The following is a 16,819-nucleotide window of genomic DNA, read 5'->3' on the forward strand; positions in this document are numbered from 1 at the left end:
CAAATACAACGCGTATTTTAGAAACAGTACTACTATCTTTAACTACACAATGATGAGGAAGATAAAACCCATCATTAGAAATTTCGTTTAAACGTGACATATGGCCGAGTGCGAGATATTCCTCCATAAAATTGACGTACGGAATCTTCAGATTTTCATTTTTATTTAATTTTTGTTCTAATGAGAAAAAACGTTTTTCTGCGGTTTTGAGGGAATCGCCCAATTTGTTTATGGGCCCTTTGAAAGGTAGACTCAATACGAAGCGACCTGACTCATCTCCTCGAACAGTATTTGCTTTGAAATGATCTTTGCAGAATGATTCTTCCGGAGAATATGCTTGTTTATACGGACATTCTTCAATCTTCCAAAACTTTTCGATTTGACTGTCAAGATCATGCTTAAATTGCAATGAGTTTCAGACAAGTAATCTTTGAAAAATATAGGCCCTGAAACAATTCACCCAAAAAGAGTTTTTTGCAAGATAGGTAACCTTGGACCTAACTTTATTTTTCCAGTACAAAGCAAATCATAAAATAAATCATTGCTAATGAGCAAGTCTATCGAGCTGCTGGTATTAAAATTAGGATCAGCCAGAATCAAATTAGGTGGTATTTCATCAATTTTTTGATTAAAAGTAACCGAAGGGATGTTTCCAGTGATTTTGTCCATTATGAAACAGGATAAAGTTGTTTTGAATTCATATATTCTTGACTGAATTTGAATACATGCTCTCTTGTCTGAGATTGATGAAGACCGATTTATTCCCATAACGAAAACCGATTTTTATTTGCAAAATGCAATAAAGTATTGTGCATATTACCACATTTGCGGCATTTACTAGACTTGCATTGTGACCCTTTCTTAGGCAGTCCACACAAAGGCGTAATCGTTTCACTTCATCGAACCTTGCACCGGCGTCTAAATTGAAAAATTTAGAACAATTGTAATACGCATGACCTTGATCACAAATAATAATAATAATAATAATAATAATAATATTTATTTATCCTTTGAGACGTTAACAACGTATAGGACATGTCAGTACAACACGTTAAAATAGTATAAAGAAAATAAACATACATAAAGATAAAATAATATCTCAGTAGTTTTAAAGTATAAAAATGTATAAAATATAAAGAAAAAAAAAGATTAGTCAAAATTGTATGTATAATAAAATAATAAAATCTGGATGAAAGTCTGGACCGCAATCAGCTAAAGTCGTCTAAAAGGAATTCACTGGCACTGTAATAAGCCTTAGACAGGAGCAAATTTTTAACTTCTCTTTTAAATGACATCAAACTCATGGTTTTAAAGTGATCAGGTAGGTGATTGAATAATTTTATTCCCATATATTTGGGTGACTGTTCAAATTTAGAGGATCTGTGTCTAGGAATACTTAACAATTTTTCATTTCTGGTTGAGTAACTGTGGTAAGAAGAATTTGTGTTATATTTTGTTAAATTATCGTGGATGTATAGTAAGCATTTAAATATGTAAATACAAGGAAATGGCAGGATTTAATATGATATGAAGTGCTGTTTGCACGATTCTCTCCACGGGATATCAAATAATTTTCTGATAATTTTTTTTGGGAAAAAAAAAACCTATCTTTGTTGGTGGCATATCCCCAAAGAACCACATTGTAGCTTAAATGGCTGTAGACCAAGCTATAATATACGTCCAGCAAGGCATGCAAGGGCATAAAATGTTTTATTCTGGAGAGAGCATAGTACGCTTGGTTAACTTTTTTACAAGTGACTGTAATGTGTTCAGACCATATTAAGCAATCATCCATAAAGACTCCTAGAAATTTTGTTGAATTCGTTGATACCAATTCCACCCCTCTAATATCAAAAACAGTAGGATGTTTATCAAGACCCATGGAATAACTAAAATGAATACATTTTGTTTTATTCAAGTTAACAATCAGATTGTTTAACTTGCACCAATCTAAGAAGTGTGTAACAAACCTTTCCGTTGATGACTTTCATTCCTCTAGGCTGTGTGCTGAGGCCGCTAACGAGGTATCGTCAGCAAAGAGAGTGAGACTATTGTTGTTGAAGTATTTGGGTAGATCATTGACGAATAATAGAAAGATAAGCGGTCCCAGGACAGAGCCTTGAGGAACTCCTGAACTGATTGGTTGAGGATCAGATAGTGTATCTTTTATTTTTACCAACATTGTACGGTCTGAAAGAAAATGTTTGAGCCATTGCAAAAATACACCCCTAAATCCTAGATTAAAAAGTTTGGTTTCGATAAAGTCATAAGATAGACAGTCAAATGCACGTGAGAGGTCAAAAAATATTCCTGCCATGTGCATACCATTGTCTAGGGAGTTATAGATGATTTCAGCAAAACTACAGGCAGCTGACTGTGTGGACTTGCCTTTACGAAAACCGTGCTGGCTGTTAGTAAGAATCTTATAATTCAACAGAAAGTTAGTCATTCTTTTGTTAACTAGTTTCTCAAAGATTTTTGAGAAAATACTTGAAAGAGTGATAGGACGATAGTTAGTCACATCTGATGTTTCTTTACTTTTGTGAATGGGAATAATAATGGCCGTCTTCAAGAGTGATGGAAATTTGCCGGTTGTGATAGACTGATTGAACAGGTGAGCTAGATGCTTAGAGATCAATACCCCATTTTCTTTTATGATTCTTACTGAGATATTGTCGTGGCCTGTGCTTTTTTTATTTTTTAAACCATTTATAATATCGATAACTTCGTCTTCAGTTATTGGTGCAAAAAAGAATGTGTTTGTTAAAATGTTGGAAGATGTTTGTAAGTTATCTTCTACTACTGATGAGAAGTAATCACCGAAAGTATTAGCCACCCTTTTTTTATCAGTGATCAACTCATTACCATGGTTGAGAATGATGTCAAATTGTTTTTTCCCTCTACCCATTTCCTTGTTAACTAGGTTCCAGACTGTTTTGTTTTTATTGTTCGAGTTCTTTATTAGATTTGCATGAAAATTCAATTTAGCTTTCTCGAGTAGTAATTCTTAGTCTTTCTTTGCTCTTTTATATGCAGCGTGCGAGTCTAAGTTGCCTATGTTTTTGCACAGCCAATGGGTATTTTTTACATTACGGCTAGCTTGTTTGACTTCTGGAGTTACCCAGTTAGATTTTTTGTCAGATATTGTTTTGTGCCTTTTTATAGGACAACAGTCATTTAAGATACTTGTTATAATGTTCATAAATTCCTGAAAACTATCATCCACATCATTTAAATGATATATGGTGTCAAAACTGGTAATAGACAATGTCAAAGACAATTGTTTCAAGTTATGTTCTGAGATATCTCTGTAAGTATAGTGAGATGGTAAAATTATTTTACTCTCTAAAGGCATACTATAAATAAGAGAAAATATTTTGTGATCGCTGAAGTTCCCCTCATAGACATTAGATTTACAACAATCCTTCTCCACATTTGTTAGTACATAGTCGAGTTTGCTAGATGATATTGTCCCTAATCGATTAGTGAAAACTCGAGTGGGTGCCAAGGATGAAACATGCAAGTTGTGATTAGCTAATAAGTCATCCAGCTGTGACTTTTCCAAAGTATTTTTATGGTAATCAACATTAATTAAAATCACCACATACGAAAATATCATAGTCATTTCTAGAAATATAATCTAATATGCAGGATAATTTATGTAAAAATATATCCAAGTTACCATTAGGAGATCTATAAATGCTTAATATACAAATCTTTTTACCTTGTACAGTTAGTTTTATCCCACTGCCTTCACAATGAATCTCCTCTGAGAACTGTTTTAAATCAAGACACTGAGCTAGAAATGATGATTTAACAAAGATGGCAGTTCCTCCATGTATATGAGTGATACGACAAAATTCAGATATCAGACTATAGCCAGGTACGGACATAAATTCAATATTCTCGGTATCACACCAGTGCTCTACAATACTAATGACGTCCGGATCCTCTTCCGATAAAAGAACTTCCAGTTTATTAATTTTGTTTGTTAATGTTTGAGCATAGATGAAGTATTTTGAAATTGTATATGTTCTTTTTTACATTTAATTCAGGTTTGGAATAACCAGAAGAACCAGAGATGATATGATATTGATGATCACTGGTGTTGAAAGGGATGAATGTGTAATTTGTTGAGCCAATTATTGGGGTCCAGAAGTTCATCCACTGACAGATCAAAACTCCCTATTTTGAAGCATTTTTTTTATACTTGGATTTGAGGTCAAAACAATCAACGTTATTATCAGGAAAGACTTTTTTTACATATTCCTTAACATTATCGATGGTAGTACCTACACTGGTCTAGTCCACCAATCCATATCCAGTTCAATTGAGTAGGTCACTAGGATGTCCTGTGCCATATGATTTAGCAGTAGGTAGTTGTGAAGATGTATTACTTTTTTTGATTTTTTTATAAGTTACTCAACACATTTTGTTGTATTCGTTGCGACAAGAGATTTCACTGATTTAGTGTAAGCTTTTTCCGAAGTTTTCTCATTATGTAGTTTCCAAAAGGCAACATTTCTCTTTCAGAAAAACTGAAAACGACTGTAATGTGGGTAATTCAGATTTAGTATTTTTCATTTCCCAATCCCTTCTTGTAATAGGGTCGAGTTTTATTGAAATTAATTGAATAATAATTGTATCCCAATGCTCCGTTGGCAATCCGAGGCTTTTCAAAGCGCGCAAATGCAGCGACATTCCATCTAATAGTTGACGCAGGATTCTTTTTGCACTGATGGTAGATTGAAAAGAGCTTTAATGTGATTTGAGACCAATAATGATTTATTTTCATATCTTTCAATCCAACAAGTCCATGCAGTATCATACTTAGTATCGGATATTTCAAGAGATTTAATAATATTTGCAGCACCCTCTTTCGAAGAAAGTCTTAAATAGTGAAATTTCTGAACTTTCCAAATAGACGTATTTTCGTGAATAATCGGCTTGAATGTATCTTTAAAAAAGAGCCAATCATTGTATGAGCCGTCAAAGGTCGGTAAATTCACTACAAGTAATTGAATGTTCACATCTGGGACGTTTAGTTGAGGTGCCACTGTGGCGAGGTTATGTCAAGTTGTACTTTTGAGATAATGTAATTTCGAGTATCATTTTATAATACATATCTTCAAACAATAATGATTCTTGTTGCACCACATTCAAACCCTCTTGATCATCATCTAATAATGAAAGTTCTAACTCATTCTAATAAAGAGTCTGCTTTGTTGAGCATCTGCTCTAGTTGAACCGTATCGGAGCTTTGCTCATCCCGTACTTTATTATATGTTTCAAATCGAGTTAACTGCGACTTAATCATTCCCCTTTTCGTTTTCAAAGTGGCTGCCATAATGAAAGTCAATATATGTAAATAAAATACTTTCGAAAATAATTGAATTCAGAGAATTGTAATTGCTAATATTATGCAAAGTCACAAGTATGTATATTTTTTGAGTATTTTATTTAGTTTCACGAAAAACTAATTGTCAGTATTATGCAGAGTTTCAAACCCCCTAGTCAGCACTTATTGAAGAAAGGATAGTATAAGGATAAATATATGAGAAAAAGGAACCAACACACCTGTATGTTTTCTAGGATTCCACTTTTGATCGGCAACAGCAAACAGCATGGAGGCAGAATTCACATGAATATTCACGAATCATTTTAATGAAACTAATTACATTCGGCATAGAAAGATCATGTTATGTTTATGGATTTTATACTGTAATCATGTTCTTTTTGAATAAAAATGCAATATATTAAAAATAATGTATTGAAACATATTACATGTTTCCATCGAGACAACTCAAGTAAAAGTGACTCAAAATAACAAAATAACCATCTGTCTTTAGGTACCAAAACCCTTCTTGTTCCTACAACTCAGGTACTTGGCAGTGCAGTGATGATCGAGTTCTTAGAATTTATCAGTCAGGTACGACTAGACAACACGATAGTCCCGTGAATATAGGCACATTTGACGCAACATCTATTGAAAACACTTTTCCTTCACTAGAACGAAATGACTGTCTCTCGATGCACGTTTTGCTAACCTAGTCATCTCCTGAAGATAGTTATCGAAATGCACCTTGAGAGACAGCATTTTTGGTAAGGAAAAAGTGTTTTCAATAAAATAATCCTAATTAACCTATTTATATCTGAGAGGATGAAGATGACTACCAAGATGACGCAAAGACAAGTTTCACCGACAACTCTCTTGATAAAAATCTAAATAGCAAGTACTTACAACAAAGTATAAATATTGCAGAAAAAAGTTATCGACAAAGTCAAGTGTAGCAAATGTGTGGCATCTTTCATCCATCATGTATTGATTGATAATATGTTTATTGTTTAAGAATAAAGTTCTTGTTACAAACACAATGTTATAAATGATTTCATTAGTGCGGACTTCCATTGTCTTCTTGTTAATAGTTCAATTGCTTGTATTTTATTATTTTATTTCATTCCGGATGGCGACTGGGCGCCATCTGGAAAAAAAAATTAAATGGAAAGAGGGATATTGTGACACATCTTTTTGAAGCTCCTGACGAATACTTCACAACCCTAGAATATAAAGTCAGTATCTTCACCTACTACAAAATGGCGGAACATTAAATAATTTCCTGAAACAGACACATTAATATTGATATTTCTAGAAATATTCCTTCTTATGTGCCATATGGCAATTCCAACAACCCGATAAGGTTTGTTAAATTATTTTTTTTGTTTATAAAAACGACAAAAAATGTCAGTAAGACAATGAACATCATTGTTCAGTTGGAATATTCTCATTTACTTTTCGGTTTTACTAGCAGAAAGGTACAACATCAACAATCTCTAAAATGGTCAATTCTCGTCCATTGGAAGAAAAAATTGAAGCAATTTTTATTTATGGTGCGACGTGTAACTTTATCGAGACCAAAATTATTTTCAATGAACGTTTTCCGCATCGTCCTATCTAGTAGTGTACAAAACAAAAAGCCCCCAGGTCATCTGTTCATTCCGGAAGAACAGAAAGTGCAAATAATATCCAGAAAAAATTAACGTTTGGGCAGGAATATTGGAAACCATATTGTAGGACTTCTATTTATTGATCAAAATTTAACAGGGGAACTGTATTTGAATATGCTGAAAACTACTATTGACCCTCTCATCACTGAAATCGTCGAAGCGAATCCTAATGAATTCGATATGGATATTGTATTCCAACAAGATGGAGCACCACCACATTACTCCAGACAAGTAAGAAACTATTTAGATACTACTTTTCCCGGTCGTTGGATTGGCTGTCGAGGTCCTAAAAAATGGGCCCACTCGCCAAATTTGACACCTTTGGAGATTAGGTTATTATCCTGGAAGTGAAGTTTCTTGCGGATGAGAAGTTTATTTTTATAAATCAGTTTATTCATATTCACATCAAACCTATAAGGTTCCGAGAGAATAATTGTGTGAATGTTATTGAGTTTGGAATTAAGTAAGACCAGTGAATTCGTAGAGAGACTTTTTGGCCATATTAATACAACGTCATTCTTGGTAAACTCTCTTGCAAAGTTGATAGCAGTATATACTAATTTCCTGTCCGAGGCATTTGGTTTTACAATGGATAGGATGAAATATTTTTCTGCTTGTTTAGACTAAGTTTCTCCTAAACCTTTACCGTGAACGGACGATACAATTAACATTTTTTCTTTCGCCTGCGTGTGTTGGTATTTCATTAATTTTGTCTGCATATGCTGGTATTTTAATAATTTCCAATTTCTTCCGCTTGGACACCTTTGCAGGAGATGACGCTATTTCTCTAATGTAATTTTCTTCTCTGGTGTAGTTTTTCCATGTGCTTTTTAGATGAGTCACTTCATTCTTCAGATACTGTATGTAATATTGTTCATTGCCAGAATTCTAATTGTGATAAGCATCTCTGAATTTATTTTTTGGAGGTTTTGTAAGTCTCTGAACTGTTTGTTTAGCTCATCTGTTTTGTGTCTTAGTTCTTCTTTCAGCAATTAATTTCTCTTTTTCACATCATTTATGTCTTTTTGCAATTGAGCTAATAATAGTTCATGTTCTCTCTTTTTATTTAAATACATTTGTTCAGTTTCATAGACTTCGTCCTCAAAATCCTGGGTTAATTTTCTAGCACGCATATAACCAGCTTCTTTTTCTCTAGTATCTTTCTCTAATTCGTCTATCCACCCCAATAATTCATTTATTTTTTTCAAGTTTCTCATCTTCTGGTTTATAGGTCTCATCTCTTTGGATTACATCTTTCTTCCATTTTCTAATATCACACACTAGGGTGTTTGCATTTTTTTTCTGTCTAAACCCTCCAGCTCGTATTTTGGGGAACAGTAATTTTGAACCTACCAAGTTCTTCATGATTATTTTTCCACTCTAAACAACTTGGATGAAAAATGTCCCAACATGTAATGTAAAAAAGATTTACAAAGTCTTTCTTACAGCATTTGAATTTACGCCCTATTTGTGTAAATTTATACGCCACTAGCGGCTGTTTAAAATTACTTTCAAGTCAACAAAAACTAGACCCCATGTCCGAACTTTTTACAGACAATAAATACTCACTTATCAGCCTTTTTTATACACACACTTTGATTCAGGTGGATCCGTATTATGCACAAAGTCTGTAATAACTCATCCATGAAGTATTGTATCACTTTTAATTTTCTTGCAATAGGTTTATTGTCAATATACTTCGTTTTGATATACAACATGAGTTGTATTGTCGCCACTACAAACTCGCCGATTTGCGGAACAAGACAACGCACCGTCTCAAATTTGTTATGGAATTGTATTTATGAATCTGAACTTTTAAAAAATGGACAAGTACTTATGATGCACTGTTTGGAACCTTTGGTGTAGTAATGAATATTACTGGAGTTTACTCCCAACACCAATCCGTTATTTTAACACCTCGACACGTGTTATGATCACCAAGTGATCATCTTCGAGAGGACGAAAAACATGTTTTAGTAATTGGTTTGAATGCATGCCAATATGTGTTTGAATCTTGAAGGCGAGTATGAAAAAACAATAAATATATCAATTTGTCGCAAAAAAACATTTTTCCTACTTTTTGTAAAAACTTGAAAGATAATTCTCTCTTAATATTTTAAAAAAGGAATGCTAAAATTCAAACATGATTCTTACTTTTGCTTCCTCAACCAACTGATAAAAAACATGATAATTTCTCTCTCCTGTTCCTTGAAATGTAATCCTAGATTGTTCCAATAAATAGTCTTGAATGATACATCCTGCAATCATCCATCTTGAATCAAAACACACTTGCATAAATTTTCCAAATCTACTGGAGTTATCATTCCTGACCGTTTTTGCATTACCTAAAAAATATAAAAGTTATATATCAAATTAAATCGTTCTACCAAAATGAATCAACATATGCAGTAATAAATTCATGATGTGATTACAGCTAGTTATTACAAAATTTATTGTAATACAAAAATCATTTCACAATTGAATTCGTACATTTGCATGAGTACAAGTATAATAGAATTAATATTTAATGACTTTGCTTTTAACGACTAACCGGTTTTGATGACGATAATGTTTACTCAAATTGAGTTTCATACTTAGGTATTGAGAAAAAATAACCGTTTAGTGCGACTCCGTTTTAAGCGACCAACTGCTTTTAGCGACCATTTTTTTAGGATAATACGGTCGGGTTAAACGTCGCACAACACAACCTACGCACCAATACCAATGAAGATCGAGCCGCTGTTTAATGCCAATGTTTTGAAATGCACACTAAGGACTTCTACTCATGGGTAGTTGGATAAGGCATTGTTACAGTGGTTCAAGTTTCAGCGCGACCGGGGAGAACCCACTAATTGACCTCTGCTACAAAATAAAGCAAATTTTTTTGCTAGGCAGTTAGATATCCGGGGTGTTTTATAAATGAACCCCGAACCCAAAGACCACTGTTCTTGATGTTATTCTAATGATTCAAGATCCCTGGAACCAACTCAAGCAAGAGACAATTTTCAACTGTTACAAACATGCTGGTTTTGTGCAAAATGATTCTCCTGAAGACGCCAAGCCGATTGGTGAAACGCGCGTCGAGAAGAGTGTTGCAGTTCTGGTTTTTGGGAGCAGCACTTGTTTTGAATCAATTCTACGCTTAAGGTTTAAGTTCTACCTTTTTGTTTTCTTGTTCTTAGAGTCGTTTCCGTATCCCACACTATTGTCTCATACTCTTTTCTTCTTTTCTTGCAGCCCTTTTTTTCTTTTCTTATTCTTTCAATTGTTTCTGTAGCTGTTTTTGTCTCATATATTTCAAGATTTCAAGGATATCCACCGTTACCACCATCTAGTCATCATAGTTACTTGATAATTCTCCATATACATGGAATCAATTATTCTTCACTTCCACTTGTTCACTGCTGTCATCAATGTTACACCCATAGGTTGAAGAGAAAAATAATCATCGAAAAACTTCATCATGTGACAAGTTTGTCACTTATTCAATTAAATCCATAGGTGTAGATTGCTGACAGATAAATCCAATGCCCAACGTGCCACAAATCATGCTTTGAGACTGACATTTTGTTTCTTACGAGCCGACGCTGACAAGCAACACAAACGTTGGCATCCTCTCATCTATGTTGACTCATAATAAACAATAGATAGCTTTACTGTCTAAAATGTTAATATTTTGTCACAAAGTCACTAGAACTACACGAATATTATACACCCATTGTATGTATGTATGCATATAGTAGGGAGGATGAGTGTATACCCATAGCACTTAGGCCACATGTGACCCATTGTACATCCTCCCGAGGAGTTGTCCTCCTAGGTCATCATCCTTCCTGTCCTTTCCAGGAAGGTGGACAGGTCACTAGAAAACATTTCCTTTATATCGGCAGGTGTAGGCCAAGACTTGCCGAACACACACTCTCTTTGGCAACCTTGAGTTATCTCACAGCGGCCTCCGCGAAGGTTTTGGAAGGTGTAGCGACATTACAGTCGTTGCGCGGCTTCTTCAACCTTCCTTGGGTTCTCCTAACGAAAGTGTTCAAGTGAGGGCGCTTTCCTGCAGGGGCAGCTGGTTATAGTTGCTGCCACTCCTACCTCTTTCGCTCTCTTTCTCCTTCTGGCCTCGGCGCCGCAAATGCGCTGCCTTTGTATTACATCACGAGGTGATCTGCTATGCCCAGCCTCATTCCGAACGGTAGATTGGGGTGGACATTTCTGTTCATCCCCAGCTACCGCCATAGATTGAGGTGAGCACTTCTGTCCAGCCTCGGGATTGGTTTTTGTTGTGTCCGTTTGTTTGTTTCATATATGTGTGTTCCCACGAGTAGCAAGGGAAGAGTTGGTCACCTCTGGCAGAGCCCCGCATTACCAGAGGAAGGCAAATTACAATGAGGTTTCGCCCGGTTCCCCAAGGGGATCGTTCGTGACCGCATATCACCCTGCGGCCATTCAGCTGACGGCACGATTCTTTACACCTTAGCCAGGGTAGGCTTGTCCATAGTGGCATATTTCGCAAAGTCTTTTGGGGAGTTTTAGTTCCCCTCGCCCTACTTATTTCTGCCACTGACCAGGAGTCCGGCGATCCCATCCGTAAGACTACATATGGGCTTCTCGGACAGGGCCCCCAGTTCCCTGGCCGTTCCCCTATCCAACACCTGGGGACGCGCCCTATAGATAGCCCAACCCACAAGCAACGCAAACATTGGCATTCTCTCATCTATGTTGACTCATGATAAAAGATATATAGGTTTATTGTATAAAGTCACTAGAACTACACAAATATTATTCACCCATTGAAAAAAGACTTAACTTTATAAAAGTAAACGTTTTAGCCAAAAATCAAAAATACAAATACACAAATTGAATTTAAAAAATTTCATCTGAGAAATATCATGGAAAGAGTGAAATTTTATTGAAAAATATTCCTCAATACTAGAGAGGTTATTTCCCGCCGGGAGAACTTAAACAAAATTTCTGAATTGCTCGGGTATTTTATACTTTGGTGTTGCAAGTGATTATATAATTGTTTACTCCGATATATTGAATATTGTTTCTTTGGCAGTGAGGCAGGTAGTGTAAAAGTAATTTTTTTTCTTGACGAGTATTCCTCATTTAGTTGTTCTTAAATTTATTTCTATAATTATGAAGCACGCACACAGACTCCATCGTATCATGCAAATAAAACTCTGAGATCCTTTATTTGGGTTTATTTGCTTCTCAATACTTTATAATTTGCTCACCAAAATATATCACATCGACCTCCCCTTCTTGACCTCTGTCGAAGCTTGGAACATCACCCAACAGAGTTACAGACACAGGGCATCAACAACCATGGAGTAAGTAGAACATTACATTATATCCCCCCCTTTTTTTTTCATAGAAATTAAAGTCATACTCCAATGTTGCCGATAGCTGTCTTAAATTCTATTCTAATACATAATCAGACAAGTGCACAGGTGTTTTAACATTTCTCTTAGGCCTGCTTCAACTGATATCTGTCTGTGTTACTTTTTTACTTTCTACACTTTCACTTTTCACTTGCACCTCACTTTGACAATTTTTATTTTCATCCTGAGTATTAGTCACCTTCATAACAAATTTCATTTCAATCGTTTACATTTTCAAATTTTCTCTGAACATGATTTTCTTTATGTTTCAAGAACAAATCAGGTATAGGTGGTTCAGCCTGGATATTGGTTGAATGATAGGGAGCTTGAACAAAATGCCACCGATTTCGCCTATATTTTCCACTACTGGTTTCAACTATATACGAACGTGGTTCTTCACATATATCAGTTATATTTCCATACTGTCTTAAATCAATCACCCAAACTGAATCGCCTATGTTTAAGGAAGTCATATCCTTAACTCTATGTCTCTTATTATAGTTTTTAGCTTGTTTCTCTTTTATTTCCTTCTCTATCCCACTGAAATGAGACCGAGTATCAACAATTTTCTCTAGCTTAATAGGTAACTGGGGTAAGTTAGTACGTAACTTTCTGGACATTAATAGTTCACTTGGTGAAAAACCTGACTCTAATGGAGTTGCTCTATATGCTAATAGAGCCAAAAATATGTCAGCCTTATTTTTCTTAATCAGATGTTTATCCGTTTGCACCGTTCTCTCGACCAAACCATTACTCTGAGCAAAATAAGGACTACTTGCTATATGTAAAAAGTTATATTCACAAGCAAAACCTTTAAATTTCGAAGAAAATTGAGGTCCATTATCGGATCTAACTACCTCAGCAATGCCATACCTAGCAAATAATTCTTTAACTTTCACAATGATATTGTTCTCATTCATGTTGATTAATTCAAAAATTTCTAAAAAATGTGAGTAATAGTCTACTACTATTAGATACCATTTCTCAAGTTTGAAAAGATATATTGCTATTTTCTGCCATGGTCTTGTTGCCATTTTATCTTTATGGAAAGTTTCTTTGGTGTTGCATCTGTTTTCAACACACTGTGGACAAGATTTCACAAGATTCTCAATTTGTGTTGACAACCCTATCCACCAGACACTAGATTTAGCTCTTTCCCTGCATTTAACGATACCTAAATGTCCTGTATGTATGATTTCCATTCACTTTAGTTTTAAAGTTTTGGGTATAATTATTCGTGATCCTTTCAAAAGTAAAGACTCATTATAAGAGATTTCATACCTATACTGATAATAAGGTAGAAACTCAATAGACAACTTTGATTTTTCTGGCCAAGAAGTTAAACAATATTCCTTCAGTTTTTGTAAAATATAATCTTTATTTTGTTCATTCCTAACTAGCTGAAGAAAATAATCTTTAACTGGCAAATTTTTTATAATTGACCTAACGTACATCTCTACTTCATGCGTTAACTCATAATTATCATCCTTACTTATTGCACTTTCTAACGGACTCCTACTAAGAGTGTCTGCGACTACTAAATTTTTTCCAGGAGCGTATATAACTGTATACCTGTATTTCATAAGTCGCATACGAAAACGTTGCAATCTTGGTGTCAAGTCATCCAAGTATTTAGTCTGTAGAATCTGTAATAAAGGTTTATGATCTGTTTCAAAAATTAGGTTTTTCGCTCCATAAATGTAGTCAGAAAAATATTCTGCAGCCCAAGTTAGTGCCAAGGCCTCCTTCTCGATCTGCGCATACCGTGTTTCAGCTTTAGACAGTAAACGAGATGAAAATGCTACAATTTCTCTAGTAGAGTCATCATTTAGTTGCATGAGACAACCTTCAAGGCCATAACAGCTCGCGTCCGCACTTACTATGATAGTTTTATTTAAATTAAAAAACGCTAAATTAGGAGTGATCTGTAATAAATCTTTAATTGTTTTAAAATCATTGTCTTGGGCAACTCCCCAAACAAAATTAACTTCCTTTTTCAGAAGTGCTGTAAGAGGCTCTGAAATTTCTTACTTTTTGTGGATATATTTTCCAGTAAAATTTATCATACCCAATAACCTTAGAAGTTCGGTTTTCTTTTCAGGATTGGGAAATTCACGTATTGCTTTAACTCTATCGGGATCGATCGATGTTCCCTCATGAGATATTAAATGACCTGAATATTTAACAGAATTTTACTGAGAATCTCATCGTGTTTTTCAATATTAGGTGCATAAATCAAAATATCATCCATATAGAAGACCACACCTTCCATGCCTGCTAAAATTTTTGCAAAATTCATTGAAAAATATTCAGGAGCACAAGATATTCCAAACGGAAGTCGTTTAAAGAAAAACCGCCCAAACGGTGTAATAAACGTAGTCAATAATTGGCTCTCTTTATTTAGCTTGATTTGATAAAATCCGCTTGTCGCATCTAATTTTGAAAAATATTTAGAACCCTTAAGTTGTGAAAGAGTATGTTCTATTTTAGGTAGAGGATAATGTGCTCGTAGAACACCTTCATTTAGCTTTGTATAATCACAACATAGTCTCACTGTGTCACCCTTGTCTACACATACTACACCCATTTAGTAGGTGTTTCTATTGGCTCAATAATATCTAGTTTTACTAATCTATCTAATTCCATCTTCAATTTTGGAAGTAATGGTAATGGAATGGATCTTGGTACTGACTGCACAAACGGCTTCACATCAGGTTTCATTTCAATAGTCATTTATGTTTTAAACTGACCTATTTCACTAAAAATTCCATCATATGTTCGCTCAATAATTTCTACATTCAATTTATTAAATGCTCCACCATCATTGTCAATATTTATACTTTGAACACTTACTTTGTTTCCAGGATAATTCAAAAACTTAAACCGTAAAATAGAAGCTCTACATAAAATCGGTTGCTTAAGTTTTCTTACAACATACATTTTCTCTGAATATGTGATATCCCCATAGGCTAAATTTACCTGAAATTTACCAACTATAGTAAAACCAATAATGATTGAGAGTAAAGCGCGTTGTCATATCTAAATTTTACGTTACCAGTTTATAGCAGAATCAAAATATAGTAAGCAGTAGAGTTGTAGGTTGTGGCAAATTATAGATAATACACAATACTAGTACGATAAAAAGGTATTATTTATGACAAAAATCAGTAATGAGCTTGTAATGAGTAATACTTATACATTTCCTGATTACTGATCAGTTAAAATTCATTATTTTCTGTATAGTGTTAGATATTTATTACAACTAGTAGCAACGCTGTACGCAACGATATTTCTGTCTTTGTCACTTTACCGTAACTTCCATCTCATCGATGCAGTCCTCACTAATGTACTTGCAGCCATGAGCATATCATTGGTTTGTGAATTATACAGCGTGAATTGTACGTTTTACAGTTAAGTTAAGAAAATAATAGTGCTAATAAGTGTTTAAGCGTTATATAATTATATTTCTACACCGTTCTCAAACTACTCAAAAAATGGGAGACATGGTCGGGCCTTCCACGTCGAAAAAGGTAAAACGGTCGGAGTCTCGGTCAGTAAGAGAAAAACAAATTGTACTGCGAGTATTTCACTGTCTTGAAAGAGATCATCAGCCACCAAAAGATGACTTTGTGCATATGTGCTGTAATTCTACGTGTGTACCTACCGAATAACCAACCGGGCATTTCTACATCATTAAGTTCCACAATTACAAAAGATAAATTAGTTGATATGTGCTCTGATTATACCGGTGTACCAAAATCATCGATTTACAAAATACTAAGAAATGCAGAAATTCATGGGGACGTACATACGCCAAAAACTAGTAGCGGACGAAAAAAAATCACAGTTGACGAAGAAGCCAAAACCAGTATACGCAGAACTATTCACAGTTTCTGTTTCAGAAATGAGCTGCCCACACTACAAACAGTTCTGGAGGCACTTAGCGATCATGAATTGGTCCCAAAAATGGGCAAAGAAACTTTCAGGAAACTTGTACACGAAATGAAATTTACGTACGGAAAAGCATTCTCATTGAACGTCAAGAAATAATAGCATGGAGAAGAAACTATCTAAGAAAAATTGACGAATTTCGGAAGCTCAAAAAAAAAATTTTACTTCATGGACGAGACATGGGTTAACCAAGGACATACGGTCAAAAAAGTATGGCAGGATGGTAATATAACAAGTGCACGACAAGCCTTTATTGAAGGTTTGTCAGTTGGGTTAAAACAGCCATCTGGAAAAGGAAAACAGGCGACTATCATGAAGAGATGAATGCGGAGGTGATTGAAAAATGGTTTGAAGGCATCATTCAACTTGTGGAACCTGAGTCTGTCATCGTCATGGACAATGCCCCATACCATAGTCGACATTTAGAACCATTACCGAAACAATCATGGAAAAAAGCAGCAATTCAAGAATGGTTA

At 34.8% G+C, this 16,819-nt stretch overlaps 1 protein-coding gene across 1 annotated transcript in view; it reads right to left on the reverse strand.

Moving 5' to 3' along the window:
- Window positions 1-16,819, reverse strand: part of Myo81F (unconventional myosin 81F) — a 359,268-nt gene that overhangs the window by 260,066 nt on the left and 82,383 nt on the right. Inside the window, exon 5 of the mRNA XM_074185988.1 lies at window positions 9,160-9,350. Within this exon, the coding sequence (XP_074042089.1) occupies window positions 9,160-9,350 (191 nt within the window). The remainder of the gene's footprint in view (window positions 1-9,159; window positions 9,351-16,819) is intronic.

The sequence above is a fragment of the Leptinotarsa decemlineata genome, unplaced genomic scaffold (genome assembly GCF_025532065.1).
Source record: "Leptinotarsa decemlineata unplaced genomic scaffold, Ldec_3_MD MMD2_tig00078422_RagTag_RagTag, whole genome shotgun sequence".
NCBI classification, from domain to species: Eukaryota; Metazoa; Arthropoda; class Insecta; order Coleoptera; family Chrysomelidae; genus Leptinotarsa; species Leptinotarsa decemlineata.